The following is a 21217-nucleotide window of genomic DNA, read 5'->3' on the forward strand; positions in this document are numbered from 1 at the left end:
CACTGTTGCCAGTGCCCCATGAATTGAAACCCTCTTCTTCTTACACAAGCCACGTCCAGGGCTGGGCTTTCAACTTGGTTGAACAATTTGAAATCTGCAGTTTTCTGAACAAACTCTGGAGACACAAGTCAGGAAGCAGCAGGTAAGTTAAAAACACAAACAGTTGAACGAGTGCAAAGCAAAACTGCTCATCACCTGTTACCATTACTCATCAATCATTAACAACCACTAACCTCATATACACAATTCCTTATCTTCCATAAAATTAGTTGGCAATCACAGAAACTGGAGATTGACAAATTATTTTCCTCTTCTACTCTGAGCGTTCTTCACACACGGGGACAATCTTTTGCTGGGTTTCTATCCACTGGAGTCCTTCAGTTGTACATCCAAGTGGCCATCTTTTATTTGTGAGCTTGGACCATATGTGGCTATTCAACCATGAAGACCACCACAGATTACCCAATCCTGTGGTCACTCAACACTCGACACACACTCAGTATCCAGCAGGATTCCTGGCTGCTCTCTCCCCCCCCGAGGACTCAGGCCATCTGGTTATCCAAATTTAAAATATTTAGCTCTGCTCAATCAAGGGACCAAATTGGCTTTTCTTCCTAGTCCACTTTGATTTGCATGAAAAGTCAGTTGCGTGTCACACAAGAGCTGTACAATGAAAAGGGCGAGGTCAGAGGCAGGCCCAACTCTGATTTGTAGTTATAATGGGATCAATTCTCACATACGTAGGTTGACTGGTGTCTGAAGAGGCCGAGATGTGAAGCTTCATTCTCACCTTGTTTTAAATGCGTTGTTAACTATCGCCTTCAAATTTATGCGGTCCCCAACTTGTGAGGGTCCCCTGAAGTGGAACATGTCAATGGTTTTCAGCACTGGATGCTCCTTGCAGAAACGGCTACAAACATAATTAGGCAAAAATAAATAATTAAAGTTTCATTTAATGAGTGAAAATTTAGCTGAAGATTAGTAAAATTCATGGAATGTAACAATTCTGCCATCCATTCACCTTTTCCAATTAGTACTACAGTTTTACTTCAACAGGGACGTTTAGTTTCCAGGAGGAATATATTCAATAAAACAGAATTTTGATGTGAACACTGCCATTTCTATGCAGGGCTGTGCTCAGCATTACACACCAATACCCTAAATCCAGTAGCCACAGGCAGATCACTGAGAAGTCCCAGTTTAAGGCTCTGTCCCTTTGCAAACTCCCCCAAAATAGTGAACAAGATACCTAGAAAATTCATCAATTTAAGTGAATAGTTAATTATTTAGCTGGATATGTGGAGCTGTGGCTTTGTTCGATTTAAAAGACAAAGTCAAGGAGGTAAGTGGTTAATTTGTGTCACAAGTCAGCTTACATTAACACTGCAATGAAGTTACTGTGAAAATGCCCTAGTCGCCACACTCCAGCACCTGTTCGAGTGCACTGAGGGAGAGTTTAGCATGGCCAATCCACCTAACCTGCATGTCTTTGGATTGCGAGACGAAACCAGACCATCCAGAGGAAACCCACGCAGACACGGGGAGAATGTGCAAACTCCACACAGACAGTCACCCAAGCCGGGAATTGAAACTGGGCTCCTGGTGCTGTGAGGCAGCAGTGCTACCCACTGTGCCTCCCTGCCACCCCATCTGGTGTATTACTAAATCATACAGACTAGAAGATTGCAGGTTTGAATCCTGGGGTATGTAATGTTAGCTGATTTCAGCAAGCACAGCAATTCTTTTATCATTTGACATTATCATCCCTGGATAAGGCTGAGGGGAGAAACAATTTTTATGATCCCTGCAGAGAGCTATAACTTTTAAAGAGAAATTCAAACTTCTAGGTATTTGCTGAAAGAATATGGCAAAATTTCACACTTTTAAACCTTTGACTCTAACATATGACTAAAAAATACTATTGACTAAACATAATTTTCTTTTGGCAGCTTATACTTTAAACTATGTTAGTAAACATTCTTTATGACTTATGTCCATAAAAAAATAAAGTTTTTATCACAAAAGGTTTACGTTTGTTCCCAGCTTCCACTGGGTTGTTTCCTTTTTACATTCCCAGCTGAGGGATTTTTAATCCCAGAACTGGTTTTCACTGTAAGTGCTATGCAATAGACTCCTTCCTATATTACCAAGCTAGGTGAATCTTCCAGCCTCCTGTAACACCTTACAAACTTGGTCTTCAATCTGATTCCAAATTCTCACTTGTGTTCTATGTGATGAACATAAGAACAGAACATTAAGCATTTTCTCTGCTTAAGGTGCAGACCTGGCTGATTCCATTTTGTGTTCTCTCCTTCTCAGTTGGCTGCAGACCACAAGACAAGACTGCAACTGCTGTCTGTCTGTGACATGCCCAGGTTAATGAGGAAGCCTGCAACCTAAAAATCGCTTGCTCACGCTTTTCCCCATTTGCTCTGTATCCACGCTGAATCTGAGAAAGGTGTAGATAGTTTGAGTCATGTTGAGATCAAAAAGAAGGCGGTATTGGGGTTCTTGAGAAAAATTAAGGTAGACAAGTCCCCAGGGCCTGATGGGATATATCGCAAAATATGAGAGAGGCAAGGGACCTTGAGAGAAATCTTTGTATCTTCACTGGCTTCAGGGAAGGTCCCAGAGGATTGGAGAATAACCAATGTTGTTCCTTTGTTTAAGAAGCATAGCAAGAATAATCCAGGTAATTACAGGCTGGTGAGCCTTACGTCAGTGGTAGGGAAATTATTGGAGAGGATTCTTCGAGACAGGATTTACTCCCACTAGGAAATAAGTGGACGTATTAGCGAGAGGCAACATGGTTTTGTGAAGGGGAGGTCATGTCTCACTAACTTGATCGAGTTTTTCGAGGAAGTGATGAAGATGATTGATGAGGGTAGGACAGTGGGTGTTGTCTACATGGACTTCAGTAAGGCGTTTGACAAGGTCCCTCATGGCAGACTGGTGCAGAAGGTGAAGTCGCATGGGATCAGAAGTGAGCTGGCAAGGTGGATACAGAACTGGCTCGGTCATAGAAAGAAGTCTCACAACACCAGGTTAAAGTCCAACAGGTTTATTTGGTAGCACAAGCCACAAGCTTTCGGAGCGCTGCCCCTATAAAGGCAGCGCTCCGAAAGCTTGTGGCTTGTGCTACCAAATAAACCTGTTAGACTTTAACCTGGTGTTGTAAGACTTCTTACTGTGCTTACCCCAGTCCAACGTCAGCATCTCCACATCATCGGTCATAGAAGACAGAGGGTAGCAGTGGAAGGGTGCATTTCTGAAATGTGACAAGTGGCATTCCTCAGGGGTCAGTGCTGGCACCTTTGCTGTTCGTAGTATATATAAATGATTTGGAAGAAAATGTAACTGGTTTGATTAGTAAGTTTGCGGATGACACAAAGGTTGGTGGATTTGCGGATAGCGATGAGGACCATCAGGGGATACAGCAGGATACAGATTGGTTGGAGGCTTGGGCGGAGAGATGGCAGATGGAGTTTAATCTGGACAAATGCGAGGTAATGCATTTTGGAAGGTTTAATAAAGATAGGAAATATACAGCAAATGGCAAAACCCTTAAGAGTATTGATTGGCAGAGGGATCTGGGTGTACAGGTACACAGGTCACTGATAGTGGCAACGCAGGTGGAGAAGGTAGTCACGAAGGCATACGGCATGCTTGCCTTCATTGGCTGGGGCACGGAGTTTAAAAATTGGCAAGTCATGTTGCAGCTTTATGGAACCTTAGTTAGGCCGCACTTGGATTATAGTGTTCAATTCTGGTCACCACACTACCAGAAGGATGTGGAGGCTTTGCGAGGGTACAGAAAAGATTTACCAGGATGTTGCCTGGCATGGAGGGCATTAGCTATGAGGAGAGGTTGGTTTGTTCTCACTGGAATGATGGAGGTTGAGGGGTGACCTGATAGAAGTCTACAAGATTATGAGGGGCATGAACAGAGTGGAGAGTCAGAAGCTTTTTCCCAGGGTGGAAGAGTCAATTACTAGGGGCATAGGTTTAAGGTGCGAGGGGCAAGGTTTAAAGGAGATGTACGAAGTTTTTTACACAGAGGGTGGTGGGTGCCTGGAACTCGTTGCTGGGTGAGGTAGTGGAAGCGGATACAATAGTGAGTTTTAAGCGGCGTCTGGACAAATACATGAATAGGAGGGGAATAGAGGGATATGGTCCCTGGAAGGGTAGGGGGTTTTAGTTCAGTTGGGCAGCATGGTCGGTGCAGGCTTGGAGCCGAAGGGCCTGTTCCTGTGCTGTAATTTTCTTTGTTTTTTGTTCACGCAGAAATATTAATTCGTTATATTTGATCTCAACTCCCTCTCATCTTAGAAGTAAAGGAATACTGTTTACAGTTTAATAGCTATAACGCCTTCCTTGGACTGTGGTCTATCCATGGGATACTCAGTACCTGCTGCCAATATTTCCAAGTATAAATACCCTGCATTTGCCTCTCAATAAGACAATGAGTCTTCTTCAGATTGCTAACAATTAAACCACCCAGGCTTACTGTCTGGCAGACTCGAGCAGAGGTCTTGTAGTCCCTTTCACTTACCCTATATTTAAAGTTACAGCCTCAAATTGTAGTAATCTTATAAGGCAATTTTATTGACCTCACAACTGTAACACAATCATCCAGGGTTCCCACTCCAGATTGCTATCCAGTGGCTGCTGTTGGAGAATGGACAGAATCAGACTCAACTGAAAATGCCCAAACAAACACACTGAGGAGCAAAGGCAGAAAATGGTGGAAATACTCAGCTGACCAGACAGAATCTCTGGAGAGGAAAAACATAGGTTAATGTTTCAGATCGATCTCCTTTCACCTGAACTGGGAAAAGTTACAAATGCAATAGGTTTTAAGCAAGAGAACGTGAGGAGGAGAGCGTCCCTGAAATGTTACCCCTGAAATGTTACCCCTGCTTCTTCCTCCACACACGTTGACTGAACTGCTGATTATTTTCAGCATTGTTGATATTGGAAAGTAAAACGAAGGAGGTGCCAGTTTACACAGAATGTCTAGTCTATTACTGTCACAAGTAAGCTTACATTAACACCGCAATGAAGTTATTGTGAAAATCCCCGAGTCGCCACACTCCGGTGCCTGTTCAGGTACACGGAGGGAGAATTTAGCATGGCCAATGCACCTAACCAGCACATCTTTCAGACTGTGGGAGGAAACCGGAGCACCCTGGGGAAACCCACGCAGACACGGGGAGAACGTGCAGATTCCACACAGACAGTGACCCAAGCCAAGAATTGAATGCGGATTCCTGGCACTGTGAGACAGCAGTGCTAAACCCTGTGCCACCATGCCGCCCGTGAATGCTCCATGTATCAGGATGGAGGGATTATCACTGCTGGAGAAACAACAATACAACAATCTACACGGGTGGCACCGTGGTCAGGGCTATTCCAGTGCTCTCTTGGTCAGCCTCCTCTTCTGCACCCTCTTCGAGTTGCATTTCACTCAATCCCACACCAATTTGTACTTGCTCATGATCTCAGTCACTGATCTCAGTCAAAGATCCCCAGTCCTCCAATACCCTGTGTTTAAACCCCATCAAAACCTTGCATCTCCCTATCTCTTTCCTTACTCTACAATCCCCATTCCTGAACTCTCCTCTTCCACCTATTATTTGCCAGCTGTGCTTCAAGATGCTGAATTTTCCACTTTATTGAATTCCCTTTCCCCTGACCCTTCGTCATTCTCCTTCTTAAACTGCACGTCAATATTCATAATCTCTGCCATTATTTTTAGGAGTTAAATGAGGTGCTCTGATGACATTTTTTAAAGATTTGCACCGAATGCAACATTCTTGAGTGGCGAATGTTGTTCCTCTGTTTAAGAAAGGGAATAGAAATGACCCTGGTAATTATTGACCGGTTAGTCTTACTTCGGTGGTTGGTAAATTGATGGAAAAGGTCCTTAGGGATGGGATTTACGACCATTTAGAAAGATGCGGATTAATCCGGGATAGTCAGCACGGATTCGTGAAGGGCAAGTCGTGCCTCACAAATTTGATTAAATGTTTTGAGGAGGTAACTAAGTGTGTTGATGAAGGTAGGGCAGTTGATGTCATATACATGGATTTTAGTAAGGCTTTGATAAGGTCCCCCATGGTCGGCTTATGATGAAAGTAAGGAGGTGTGGGATAGAGGGAAAGTTGGCAGATTGGATAGGTAACTGGCTGTCTGATCGAAGACAGAGGGCGGTGGTGGATGGAAAATTTTCGGACTGGAGGCAGGTTGCTAGCGGAGTGCCACAGGGATCAGTGCTTGGTCCTCTGCTCTTTGTGATTTTTATTAATGACTTAGAGGAGGGGGCTGAAGGGTGGATCAGTAAATTTGCTGATGACACCAAGATTGGTGGAGTAGTAGATGAGGTGGAGGGCTGTTGTAGGCTGCAAAGAGACATAGATAGGATGCAAAGCTGGGCTGAAAAATGGCAAATGGAGTTTAACCCTGATAAATGTGAGGTGATTCATTTTGGTAGGACTAATTTAAATGTGGATTACAGGGTCAAAGGTAGGGTTCTGAAGACTGTGGAGGAACAGAGAGATCTTGGGGTCCATATCCTCAGATCTCTAAAGGTTGCCACTCAAGTGGATAGAGCTGTGAAGAAGGCCTATAGTGTGTTAGCTTTTATTAACAGGGGGTTGGAGTTTAAGAGCCGTGGGGTTATGCTGCAACTGTACAGGACCTTGGTGAGACCCCATTTGGAATATTGTGTGCAGTTCTGGTCACCTCACTATAAGAAGGATGTGGAAGCGCTGGAAAGAGTGCAGAGGAGATTTACCAGGATGCTGCCTGGTTTGGAGGGTAGGTCTTATGAGGAAAGGTTGAGGGAGCTAGAGCTGTTCTCTCTGGAGCGGAGGAGGCTGAGGGGAGACTTAATAGAGGTTTATAAAATGATGAAGGGGATAGATAGAGTGAACGTTCAAAGACTATTTCCTCGGGTGGATGGAGCTATTACAAGGGGGCATAACTATAGGGTTCATGGTGGGAGATATAGGAAGGACATCAGAGGTAGGTTCTTTACGCAGAGAGTGGTTGGGGTGTGGAATGGACTGCCTGCAGTGATAGTGGAGTCAGACACTTTAGGAACATTTAAGCGGTTATTGGATAGGCACATGGAGCACACCAGGATGATAGGGAGTGGGATAGCTTGATCTTGGTTTCAGATAAAGCTCGGCACAACATTGTGGGCCGAAGGACCTGTTCTGTGCTGTACTGTTCTATGTTCTATGTTCTGTGCTGTACCATTCTCTGATTGCGTTCTGTTTAGATTCTGCAAGCCTCCTTTAAATAGAGAGCTGTCTCCATCTGGTGGACAATGTCAGTAATACCTAATCCATTAAAAACAACAGGATAACGGCAGGAATAACAGGAAACTAGCAATCGAGGGCCACCTAATGTTTTGGAAATCATAGTTTCTCCAGTTTCCCACAAAGCTTTCTATGTAATAACTCACTAGCTTACTCATTATTCCAAAGATCCCTAAAACATTTCCATGCAGAATTTACCTTCCAAAATATCACAGAATCACAGAAAGTTACAGCACATTCGGCCGATCCTGTCTGTACTGGCTCACTTCAGAAGCAATTAGCTTCGTGCCATTCCCCCGCCTTCTCTCCATAGCCCTTCACGTTCTTCTTTTTTCAGATAGCAATTCAATTCCCTCTTGAATGCCTTGTTTGAAACTGTCTCCAGCACACACTCAGGCAGCGTATTCCAGATCCTAACCACTCGATGCATGAAAAAGTTTTCCTCTTGTTGCCTTTGCTTCTTTTGCTATTTCCTAAAGCGTGGCGCCCAGAATTAGGCACAATACTCCAGTTGAGGCTGAACCAGCGTTCCATACAAGTTTAACATAACATTCTTGCTTTTGGGCTTTATGCCCCAATTAATAAAGCTTAGGATGCTGTATGATTTATTAACCGCCCTCTCAACCTGTCTAGCCATCTTCAATGATTTATGCACATATACAGCCAGGTCCCTCTGCTCCTGAACCCCTTTAGAATTGCCCCCCTTTTTAAAATATTGTCTCCCTGCATTCTTCCTATCAAAATTAATCTCTTTGCGTTTCTCTGCATTGAATTTCATCTGCCACTTGTCCACTCATATCACCAACCTGTCTATGTCCTTTTAAAGTTCCACATGATTCACTAACATTCACAATGCTTCCAAGTTTTGTATCATCTGCAAATTTTAAATTTGTGCCCAAGGTCCAGGTCATTAACACATATCAGGAAGAGCAGGAATCTGATCATCGACCCCTGAGGGACTCCACTATAAACTTTTCTCCAGTCTGAAAAACACGCATTAACCACTACTCTCTGTTTCTTGTGATTCAGCCAATTCTGTACCCATGTTGCTACTGTCCCTTCTATTCCATGAGCTCTAACTTTGTGCACAAGTCTGTTGCACGGCACTTTATCAAATTCCTTTTAGACATCCACGTACACCTACATCAACAACAGCATTAACCTCACTAACTCACTCCTGTCAGATCCAGAACCGCAGAGGTGATTTATTTTCCGAATTCCCATCCTTGTATTCATTTCCTGGTGAATTGCTTGTCCTGGTGCTCACCGTTAGTTATTAGGGGATGGGATGGGGGAAGGAAAAGTAACAGTGTGAGGGAGGAGAACTTAGTGGTTCAGTGAAGGGAAAGTGGATAAGGGACAAGGAACGATATGGTAATTATAGGAAATCATTGAAATGGAGGTGAACAAATAGGCAGACGCAGTCCATGCGAAAGGAAGGTGATCAGGAGGGGCAAACAGCACGTGATCTGATATAGCCAAGAGAGGGATTGGAATGCACTAACCATGTTACAAAAAGAAAAGGCCAGGAAAGCAGCTTCTGGATCGCAATGGTACACAAAATGACGCAGTAATGGGATCGCAAGGAACATGGAACTTGGATTAGACACTGGCTCAATGGAAGAACTGATGTGGAGATGCCGGCGTTCACACGACACACAACAGCGCAGAGTCGCTGAGCAGAAACTGATAGCCAAGTTCCGCACACATGAGGACGGCCTAAACCGGGATGTTGGATTTATGTCACATTATCAGTAACCCCCACAGCTTGCCTCCTGGGCTTGCAGAATCTCACTAGCTGTTCTGTCTGGAGACAATACACATCTCTTTAACCTGTGTTTAATGTTCCCTCCACCCACATTGTCTGTACCTTTAAGACCTGGCTGGTTGTAGGGATTCGCATTCTAAATCAGTATTCTGCAACTTGATTTTGTGTCTGTTTGCACTGGTTGAGAGCACATTTCCACTCCATCTGACGAAGGAGCAGTGCTCCAAAAGCTTATGGTATTTGCTACCAAATAAACCTGTTGGACTTTAACCTGGTGTTGTGAGACTTCTTTCAATGGAAGAAGCCAGAGAGTGGTTGTGGAGGATTGCTTCTCTGAGTGGAGGCCTGTGAGTAGTGGTGTGCCGCAGGGATCGGTGTTGGGTCCATTGTTGTTTGTCATCTATATCAATGATCTGGATGATAATATGGTAAATTGGATCAGCAAATTTGCTGATGATACAAAGATTGGAGCTGTAGCGGACAGTGAGGAAGGTTTTCAAAGCTTGAAGAGGGATTTGGACCAACTAAAAAAATGGGCTGAAAAATGGCAAATGGAATTTAATGCAGACAAGTGTGAGATATTGCACTTTGGAAGGACAAACCAAAGTAGAACGTACAGGGTAAATGGTGGGACTCTGAAGAGTGCAGTTGAACAGAGGGATCTGGGAATACAGGTACAGAATTCCCTAAAAGTGACGTCACAGGTGGATAGGGTCGTAAAGAATGCCTTTGGTACATTGGCCTTTATAAATCGGAGTATCGAGTATAAAAGTTGGAGTGTTATGGTAAGGTTACATAAGGCATTGGTGAGGCCGAATTTAGAGTATTGTGCACAGTTTTGGTCACCTAGTTACAGGAAGGATGTAAATAAGGTTGAAAGAGTACAGAGAAGGTTCACAAGGATGTTGCCGGGACTTGAGAAGCTGAGTTACAGAGAGAGATTGAATAGGTTGGGACTTTATTCCCTGGAGCGTAGAAGAATGAGGGGAGACTTGATAGAGGCGTATAAGATTTTGATGGGTATAGAGTGAATGCAAGCAGGTTTTTTCCACTGAGGCTAGGGGAGAAAAAAACCAGAGGGCATGGGTTAAGGGTGAAAGGAGAAAAGTTTAAAGGGAATATTAGGGGGGGCTTCTTCACGCAGAGAGTGGTGAGAGTGTGGAATGAGCTGCCGGATAAAGTGGTAAATGCGGGGTCACTTTTAGCATTTAAGAAAAACTTGGACGGGTTCATGGATGAGAGGGGTGTGGAGGGATATGGTCCAAGTGCAGGTCAGTGGGACTAGGCAAAAAATGGTTCGGCACAGACAAGAAGGGCCAAAAGGCCTGTTTCTGAGCTGTAATTTTCTATGGTTCCATGGTTCTATGGGGAAACAGGGTGGGATGTCGTTGTGATAGTGGATGCAAGGTGAAGAGCAAGGAATAGAAGGGGTGGGAGGGGGAGTCATGCAGTCTGATTAAATTGCAGGGCATTTAAGGGGCATAAGGGGCAAAAGTAGGTGTATTAGAGAATGCATTAGAGGCAATGTGGTGATGGAGCGTGAGAGCAAAAGCATGTTGAAAAGTCATAATATCACTAAGGGGAGGTAGTGGGTGAAACAGGATTTCAGGGCACACAGACAGTCTGTCTCACTGTGATTACAGACAATATAGCTCAATTCTTCCCATACTTTCCCCACAGCCAACCTGCACCCAGACTACCTTCCTACACGCCCAGCCACCTCAAAACAAATCTATACCCAACAAGTGGACCCCTCGCTGTGCCTGATGTCTCCCCACAACAATTTTCGGGCCTATTATATTATCTCAGTCCTACATCCACCCTCTAACCACCACTTAACCATTGCACTTTCCACAACACCACATCGCCTCCCACCCAAAAGCAAAAAAGAAGTAGCTGTGAAGGGAAAAACAGAGAGGCAAGCAACAGTAGAGAGAAACTGCGACTTCTTCCATCACCATCCATAGTTATATCCTGTCTGACTGAGGGGGTTGGTTTAGCTCAGTTGCCTGGACAGCTTATTCTTGATGCAGAGTGACACCAACAGCACAGGTACAATTCCTGTACCAGCTGAGGTTATTCATGAAGGTCCACCTTCTCAATCTTGCCCCTCACCTGAGGTGTGATGACCCTCAAGTTAAAATCAGTCAGCTCTCTTCTTCAAAGTGGAGAGAAGCTTTGGTCATTTGGAATTATGGTGACTTTACCTTCACCTGTCTGGCTGGTAGGCCAGGCCACCACAGATGGTGGGAACAGTTGGGAGAGTCTCCAGGCTCAGTGAAGTCTCCTGGTATCAGATCAAAGATGGGCAAAGATGGGTAAGACGCAGCATAGGTTCATGAAGGGCAGGTCATGTTTGACTAATTTGGTGGAATTCTTTGAGAACATTACATGTGCAGTGGACAGTGGGGAATCTGTGGATGTGGTGTATCTGGATTTTCAGCAGGCATTTGACAAGGTGCCGCACCAAAGACTGCTACATAAGATAAAGGTGCACGGTGTTACGGGTAATGTATTAGCATGGATAGAGGATTGGTTAACTAACAGAAAACAAAGAGCGGGGGTAAATGGGTGCTTTTCTGGTTGGCGATCAGTGACTAGTGGTGTGTCTCAGGGATCAGTGTTGGGATCGCAATTGTTTACAATTTACATAGATGATTTGGAGTTGGGGACCAAGTGTAGTGTGTCAAAATGACACTAAGATGAGTGACAGAGCAAAGTGTGCAGAGGACGTTGAAAGTCTGCAAAGGGATATAGATAGTCTAAGTGAGTGGGCGAGGGTCTGGCAGATGGAGTACAATGTTGGTAAATGTGAGGTCATCCATTTTGGTAGGAATAACAGCAAAATGGACTATTATTTAAATGGTAAAAAATTGCAGCATGCTGCTGTGCAGACGGACCTGGGTGTCCTTGTTCAGGAATCTCAAGGAGTTGGTTTGCAGGTGCAGCAGGTAATTAAGAAGGCAAATGGAATTTTGTCCTTCATTGCTAGAGGGTGGAGTTTAAAAACAGCGAGGTTATGTTGCAGCTGTATAAGGTGCTGGTGAGGCCACACCAGGAGTACTGTGTACAGTTTTGGTTTCTTTACTTGAAAAAGGATATACTGGCACTGGAGGGGGTGCACTAGGAGATTCACTAGGTTGATTCCGGAGTTGAGAGGGTTGGCTTATGAGGAGAGATTGAGTAGACTGGAGCTATACTCATTGGAATTCAGAAGAATGAGGGGAGACCTTATAGAAACATATAAGATTATAAAGGGAAGTTGTTTCCACTGGCGGGTGAAACTAGAACTAGGGGACATGGCCTCAAAATAAGGGGGAGCAGATTTAGAGCTGAGTTGAGGAGGAACTTCTTCACACAAAGGGTTGTGAATCTGTGGAATTCCCTGCCCAGTGAAGCAGTTGAGGCTACCTCATTGAATGTTTTTAAGGCAAGGATAGATAAATTTTTGAACAGTAAAGAAATTAATGGTTATGGTGAACGGATGGGTAAGTGGAGCTGAGTCCATGAAAAAAATCAGCCATGATCTTATTGAATGGCGGAGCAGGCTCGAGGAGCCAGATGGCCTACTCCTGCTCCTCGTTCTTATGTTCTTATGGACAAAGAAATCTGTTGATTACCAGAAACCGCCCTCCCTCAGCTGATGAGTCAGCGCTCCCTGTGTTGAACACTAATTGGACCGATCACTCAGAGCATCAAGGGCACAAAATGTACTCAGGTGGGGACTTCAATTTCCATCACCAAGACTGGCTTGGTAGCAGCACCACAGACCGAGCTGGCCAGGTCCTAAAGGACATATCAAGCAGACAGGGCCTGTGGCACGTAGTAAGAGAACCAACTTGAAGGAAAAACCTAGTGGGCCTTGTCACAGGCACTTTTATTTATGACAATATATTGAGAATAACCATTGCACAGTCCTTGTGAAGATAAAGTCCCATCTTCACAATTAAAACACTCTCCATTGTGTTATGTGGCGCTACCAGCTCAACTGGGGATCCATGAGGCGCTGTGGAATTGCACTCACCTCAATCTGTAACCTCATGGCCCGGCACATCCCCCACTTTATCATCACCATCAAGACGGTGGCCGAACCCTGGTTCAAAGAGTGCAGGAGGGCATGCCAGGGGCAGGCATCAGGTATACCTAAAAATGAGATGCCAACCTGGGGAAGCTACAAGAGCGGACCAAATGCATGCTAAACAGTGGAAGCAGCTTGTTACAGAAAGAGCTAGGTGACCCCGTAACTAACAGATCAGATCAAGGCTCTGCAGTCCTGCTACATCCTGGAGGCCCCAGAAAGATCCCCATCTTCAATGCAAGGAGAGCCCAGCACATCAGTAGGGAGATCACAGAGCCTCCACTCCTCAGGATAAATCCTCTACCAGCTGATTTTCAGTTCTCTGCACTGCCAAAGAGATGCTTTACGCTTAGGAGGAACAGATGAAAATCCATCCCATACACTCCAAATTCACGTCAGCACAACATAGACTGATAATTGTATCTAAATACCTATATTTTCCTATCTATAAACAAATATCTATCTGGTGCACATTTTATTTGCTTATCACACTTCCTGCATCTCGATCTGGCTCCCTTTACCACACTGCATTTGCAAAGCTCTTGTAGTTGATTCATAATTTACATTCATAAAGTAGCTGTGAATTATAGCTTTACAGGTAACCCAGTACCTGTCAGCAAGTAATAAGCTGCAACGAAAACTGCCAATTGAAAAAATTACCAATCAAAAATGGGAGGTCATTGAATAACAGAAGGGAGAAGGTCAAATATTCAATTCAATGAAAATATTTTTTAAAGTCATTTTATGCTATCTTCAGAGTCTGATCACTGAAATGATTACAGTGTGGGGTAGGGAAGCGGGTCAGTAAGAGAAACATTCTTCATCCTTATTGAAGTTGCAGTGCTCTGGTGGTAGCTCACTACAGAGCAGCACGAGTGGGAAGCTGTAACCAGGGCTCCAGCTGACCAGCTAACAGCCTATGAAAGAAGGGACAGCAAACAAACACAATAGAGATCTGACCTTGCTGAGATTGCAGCAACGCTCTCCATCCAAGCCATGATCTGTCCTCCGAAAGTGTTACTCTGGTGATTGGCATGAGGTGGTAGGACAAGCTCGATGCTCTCTACCCTGGTCTTCCCGGCTGGAACTGCACTCTGCCATTCTTCACCATTCGGCTCTGGTTTAATAAACACATTTCACATGTAAACCATATCTCAGCTTTTCACTTAAAGACCAGCTCAGGGCATCCTAGCCCTGCAATTCAGATCCATGCGAGCAACCACTGGAATAAACTTGTACAAGAAGGGTTGATCAAGTTCCTTACTCCAGTGACAAAGCTACATTAGTTATTATTTTAACTAGTTCATATTACAAATTCTGGCGCCAGACTAGAGACCTGTTCCGGGAATTACTAGCTATGGAAACAGGGAAAAATCTGTCTTAGTGCGGGAAGAGAATTGGAATATTGCAAATTCACTTCTTGTCACAAGTCCTCCGAGTACAAACTGACTTACTCAGCTTAGTGAGTAGCTCCCACAGTTCGAGATGCACGAGGGAGACAAAGTTCTCCATTCTCTCCTGCCCACAGGCAATAGAATTGTCAATTTAAATGCCTGCTCACACATGTGCACAATTCAATTAAATAAAAATGCTGAAGAATCGGACAGTTAACCATCTTCTGATGAAACAGGGCATCACAGAGAATGTGTCATCAGCACTAAGTAACTCCTGTCATGATGTGGAGATGCCGGCGTTGGACTGGGATGGGCACAGTAAGAAGTCTCACAACACCAGGTTAAAGTCCAGCAGGTTGATTTGGAACCACTAGCTTTCAGAGCGCTGCTCCTTCATCAGGTGAGTGAAGGAGCAGTACGCCGAAAGCTCATGATTCCGAATAAACCTGTTGGACTTTAACCTGGTGTTGTGAGACTTCTTACAGACGCCTGTCACAACATACCTCTTCACTGCCTCTCACCTCTGTATTAAGAAGATTTTATTAATGGTTAAATGGGTTTGTTTTTTTCATGGATTTCTTCTCTGGTGCAGAGATTTAGGCCGGAATTTTACCGTCCCGCCTGCCACAGGAATCGGAGCGGGTGAGGGGCGGACAATGGGAGGGTCCGTTGACCTCGGGTGGGATTTTACGGTTTTGGGACGAGCAAGGCCATAAAATCCTGCTCTTAGAATTTTCTTTTTTTTTAAACTGCATAACACAGCCAGAGACAATAAAGGAACTCATCTCAGGAATTTGATCGCACAGAAAGTCCTGGAGAAAACGGAAATGAAGTATCACACTATTGTTTTTTTGTGCATGTTTGATTCCCAGAACAGTCAAAATAGTGCCAATTCTCAAACTGGAAAAGCTCCAGACTGAGGAATTCCTCTGCTCTGAATAAAGGAATCAAACTGGGAAATTCCTGTGCCTCTCTCATTGCAGAGATGAAAGAGAAAACAGAGGTGGACCTAATCCTCATAGCTGAGGAAATGAGAAAGAGTGAGAGACAGAGAGAGAGAGATAATGAATGTGGAGCAGAGAGAGGGAGTGAGAATGAATCTGAGGTAGAGAGAGAGGGATAATGAGTGAGAGAGAGAGAGAGAGTAAATGTGGGATAGGGAGGAAAAGAGAGAGAGAGAAAGTGATCAAAAATATGAATTTCAATTCAAAATTCCATACATCTCTTCAGTTGAAAGCTTCATATTATTTACTGTGAAATAAACTGATATTTAACAACAAGAAACAGTTCTGTCAGATGTCACTTACCCATCTTGAGGAGAGAAGAAAAGGTAGCAAGAAACAAGAGAGAGAGGGGTAAAGTGTAAGCTGTTTCGATTAAGTAATGAGTGCTTTCTGATTTATCAGAGTCGGCAGTGACATCACCCAACAGGAAACCATATGAACCACATTCTGTGCTGACCAGTTTCTGTCTCAAATTGGATCTGGATTCCTTCTGAAAATCTCTGTTGTGCTACAAACTCATATTCTCCGGTTAGCTCAAAGCACCGCTCCAAAGTGGCCATTTTCCATCATTGGGCTTGCGTTGTCAGGCTATTTGGCTGTGGTGGGCATCACAGCTGACTGACTCAGTTTGATCAATCAAAGCTGAGTGCCAAATTACTAAGCAAATGGTGATTTACTTCCCATTTGTACTATCACGCACAATACTTCAGGCCATCGTTAATGAGGATTGCATTCAGATACTAAACTAAAAGTTAAGTCATAGGTTAGCAAGGTCATTAAAAAAGCAACAAAGCCCTAGGCTTTACTTCTAGAGGGATGGAATTGAAAAGTAGGAAAGTTATACTGAACCTTGGTTAGACCGCGCTGAAAATATTGTATGCAGTTCCAGTTACTATATTATAAAAGAATATAGAGGCACTGGAGAGGGTGCAGAAACAAGGATTTACAAGGATGATACCTGAAACATATGGAGATATATACACAGAACGAATCGACAGGCTGGGTCTCTTCTCTCTTGTAAAAAGGTGGCTGAGGGGTGACCTAATAGGAGTGTTTATAATTCTGAAAGATTTTGATTGAGTGGGCAGAGAGAGAGCGTTTCCATCCGTGGGGAAGAGCAAAACTAGAGACCATCAAAAAAGATAGTCACCAAGAAATCCAGTAGGGAATTCAGAAGCAATATCTTACCCAAAGAGTGGTGAGAATGTGGGTGAAGTGAAAAGTATAGATGTATTCAAGAGGAAACTAGACAAGCATTGTTACAACAGTAGATTCAGATGATTAAAGATGGGAGGAGGCTAAATTGGAACATTAACACTGGCATGGGCTGGTTAGGTCGTACATCCTATGGAGGTGATGCAAATCCAACATTTTTGAATAATCTGGGCTGAGTGGATGACAACTATAAAGGCTGCTATTCTGTACATTACTTTTTTAGTCCACCATTAAGATTGCATGTGGAGCAGGGGCAGGGAGAGAACAAAATGACTACCATCTTGAATTGTACTGGAGGAGACCAGATCTTTGATGGTTTCCAGGTGGTGTAACCTCATCCGGCGCCGTTCAGCAGCAATGCTGTACTCCATCTGCTCTTCAGAGGTTCTGGGAACCATAGGCTTCAGCTGAACCTGGCAAGAAATGGATATTTACATTAATGAATTAAACGTTGAAAAAAGATTATCCTTTCTAAAATTCTTTCACAGGATCTGTGTGTCACAGGTTAGGCCAGTATTTATTGCCCATCCCTAATTGCCCTCGAGAAGGTGATGGTGAACTGCCTTCTTGAACCGCTGAAGTCCATGTGATGTAGGTACACCCACCGTGCTGTTAGGGAGGAAGTTCTAGGATTTTTCACCCAGCGATAGTGAAGGAACGGCGATATATTTCCAAGTCAGGATGGTGAGTGGCTTGAAAGAGAGCTTAAAGGTGGTGGTGTTCCCATGTATCTTCTGCCTTGTCCTTCACGGTGGTAGAGGTCGTAGGTTTGGAAGGTTCTGTTAAGGGAGTTGCTGCAGTGCATCTTGTAGATGGTACACGCTGCTGCCAATACGTCAGTGGTGGAGGGATTAAATGCTTGTGGATGGGGTGCCAATCAAAAGGTCTGTTTTTTCCTGGTTGGTGTCATGCATCCATCCAGACAAATGGAGAGCATTCCATTACATTCCTGACTTGCACCTTGTAGATGGTGGGAAGGCTTCAGGGAATCAGGAGGTGAGTTACTATTTGCAGGATTCCCAGTCTCTGACCTGCTCTTGTAGCCACAGGGCAGAATTTTACGGCCCCTTCCGCCAGCGGAAATTTCCAGTTCCACCAAAGTCAGTGGATATTTGAACGGCTCGCTGCATTTCCCAGCCCCGGCCCCTCCTCGATGGGGTTGTAAAATCCTACCCACAATATTTATATGGCTAGTCCATTCAGTATCTGATCAGTGGTAACCTCCCCAGGATGCGGATAGTGGGGAATTCAGCGATGGTAATGCCATTGAATGTCAAGGGAAGTTGGTTAGGTTCCCTCTTGTTCGAGATGGTCTTTGCCTGGCAGTTGGGTGGTGCTGAAACTACTCAGGAAAAATGATTCAATACATTATTGGGTTCATTTGCCAAATACGATAAAAGTGGCAATGGCAGGCTCCCTCTCTCGATCATTACCTAGTGATCCAGCTAGAAGTCCCCATTAGGACATCTGGTGAGAATGAGATGAAGTTTGAATGTGATGAACCTGGGTGTCAAATAGCCCATCGACATGATCATGAATGGAGAATGCCCAGCTAAACATGGTACAGATGTTGCCTTTGCCCGTGGAACTGTAACACAGGAAAGCAGTCCATACCCACATGCAGAAAGACCTGGATACCCTCCAGCTCGGATTGGTATGTGGTAATTAATGCTTGTGCCACACAAATGCCAGGCAATGACTATATCCAACAAATGAGGATCAGTATGTTTCAGACCAATGAGGAAGGAGGTGTTGTTAGATCCAGTTCTGGGGAATGAGATGGGTGAACTAGATGAAATGCCACTTATGGGGACCACTTATGAGGCACTGATTTCAGTAACGGAAAGTTTAGGATGGCTATGGAAAAGGACATGGGGCAATCCAGGGTGTAAATAGTTGAATTGTGGGAGGGCCACTTTAAATCGGGTGAGAACAGATCTGGCCCAGGTAAATTGGAACCAAAGATTGGCAGCCAAAAATGTAACTGAACAATCTGCTGTCTTTTAAGACGAGGGGGTTTGGGCGCAGTCGAGGTACATTCTCAGGAGGGGGTGATGCTAAGACAAACAAAACAGAGCTTCCAGGATGTTAAAAAAGATAGAGTAAGATGAAGTAGTCAAAGGAAGTTTATGATAGATGACAGGCTGATAATTCAGGTGAAAACCACGTTGAATATAGACATTTCAGAAAAAAATTTAATATGTGAAGCAAAGAGAGAGTATGAGAAGAGGTGGGCAGCTAACATAAAAGGGAATCCCAAAGTCTTTTAAAGGCATCAAATAGTAAAAGGGTGGTAAAAGGAGGACTAGGAATGATTAGAGATCTAAAAAACAGACTTACACATGGAAGAAGAGGATGTGACCGAGGCACTAAATGAGTACTTTACATCGGTGTTTACCAAGAAAGAAGATGTTGCCAAAGCCATCGTGAAAAAGAAGCTTGTGAAGACACTTGATAAGCTAAAACATGATAAAGAGGAGGTACTAAAAAGGCTAGCTGTATTTAAAGTTGGTACGATTCTAAGGATCGGATCGGACTGAGAAGCATCCAAGGATACTGAGAGAAGGGTGGAAATTGTAGAGGTGCTGACCACAATGTTCCAATCCTCCTCTGTTATAGAAGTGGTGCCAGAGGACTGGAGAATTTCAAAAATTACATTCTCGTTCAAAGAAAAGTGCAAGGATAAGACCAGCAACTACAAGCCAGTCAGTTTAACCTCACTGGTGGAAAAGCTCTTAGAGATGATAATTAGGGACAAAATTAACAGTCACTTGGACAAATGTAAATTAATTAAGGAAAGTGAGCACAGATTTGTTAAGCAAAGATAGTGTGCAACTAATTTGATTGAGTTTTTTGATGAGGCAACAGAGTGGATGTTGAGGTTAATGCTATTAATGTGGTGCACACGGACTCGCCCAGTTTGATAAATTGCTCCATAACAGGCTTATCAATGAAGCTGAAGTCTATGGAATAAAAAAGGACTGCAGCAGCATGGATTATGAAGTTGGCTGAGTGACAGAAAATAGTAGTGATGAATGATTGTTTTTTGAACTAGAGGAAGATATATAGTGGAACTCCCCAGAGGTCAGGGTTAGGACTGCTGCTTTTCTTGATCTATATTAATGATCTAGACTTAGATGTACAGGCCACAATTTCAAAACTTGCAGATGACATAAAACTTGGAAGTATTGTGATAGATCTCAGGCTGAGTGGAATGATCAGATGTGTGGCAAATAAAATTTAATGCAGAGACATGTATTGAGATACATGTTGGTGGGAAGAATGAGGAGAGGCAATACAAAATAAAGAATACAATTCTAAAGGGAGTGCAGGAGCAGAGGGACTTGAGGGTATCTGTGCACAAATTGAAAAGATTAGAAGGCAAAGGTATATGAGATCCTGGGCTTTATTAATTGCGGCATAAAGTTAAAAAAAAGCAAGGAAGTTATGGTGAACCTTTATAAAGCACCAGTTCAGCTTCAACTGGAGTATAGTGTCCAATTCTGGGCATTTCACTTCAGGAAGGATATGAAAGTATTAGAGAGCGTGAAGAAAAGTTTTATGGGAATGGGTTCCAAGGATGAGGGACTTTAATTACGTGAATAGATTGGAGAAACTGAGGTTGTTTTTCTTGGAGAAGAAAAGATTGCGAGGAGATTTGATAGAGGTGTTCAAAATCATGGTGGGGTCTGGACAAGGCAGACGGGGAGAAACTTTCCCACTGTTGCAAGGTTGAAACCCAGAGGACACCCATCTAACCACTAGCCAAGGAGCAAGGCTACATGAGGAAAAGCTTTTTATGCAGAGACTGGTTGGGATTTGGAAAGTACTGCCTCCCAGAGTGGGAAGAGGCAGATTCAATTGTGACTTTCAAAGGGAATTGCATTATGACCTGCAGGAAAAGAGATTTGCAGGCTTTAGAATAAAAGTGTAGCAGTGAGACGAGCCAAGTTGCTCTTGTACAGAGCTGGCAAGGACATGAAGGGCTGAATGGCCTTCTTCTATGTTGTAACCATTCTGTGACTCTCCAAATCTAACAATTTCCCCACGACATATATACAGCTTCCCATATCTGATTTCCCTCGGCATAATCATTCTGGGCTTTATCATTGATCAGAAACTGAACTGGATCAGCTATATCAATACTATGGCAACAAGAGCAGGTCAGAGGCTGGGAATTCTGCAGTGACTAATTCACTTCCTGACTCCCTAGAGCCTGTCTACTATCTACAAAGAATAAGTCAGGATGGAATACTCATGAGTGCAGCTACAACAACACTTAAGAAGCTCAACACCATCCGAAACAAAGCAGCCCGCTTGATCAGCACTCCATCTGCCAGCTTTTCAACATTCATTCCTTCCACCATCAGTACACAGTGGCAGCAGTGAGCATTATCTGCAGGATGCACCGTTGCAACTCACTAAGCCTCCTC

General features: G+C 43.9%; 1 protein-coding gene across 3 annotated transcripts in view; it reads right to left on the reverse strand.

Annotated features, from left to right (window-relative positions):
- The window catches only part of LOC144497261 (acyl-coenzyme A thioesterase 11-like), an 82683-nt gene that overhangs the window by 18177 nt on the left and 43289 nt on the right, over positions 1-21217 (reverse strand). For all 3 annotated transcript variants that reach the window (XM_078218247.1, XM_078218245.1, XM_078218246.1), the window contains 3 exons: positions 17062-17197; positions 14132-14288; positions 791-910 (listed from right to left, as the gene is read on the reverse strand). In XM_078218247.1, the coding sequence (XP_078074373.1) occupies positions 791-910; positions 14132-14288; positions 17062-17197 (413 nt within the window). The remainder of the gene's footprint in view (positions 1-790; positions 911-14131; positions 14289-17061; positions 17198-21217) is intronic.

Source organism: Mustelus asterias, chromosome 8, assembly GCF_964213995.1.
Source record: "Mustelus asterias chromosome 8, sMusAst1.hap1.1, whole genome shotgun sequence".
Taxonomy (NCBI): domain Eukaryota; kingdom Metazoa; phylum Chordata; class Chondrichthyes; order Carcharhiniformes; family Triakidae; genus Mustelus; species Mustelus asterias.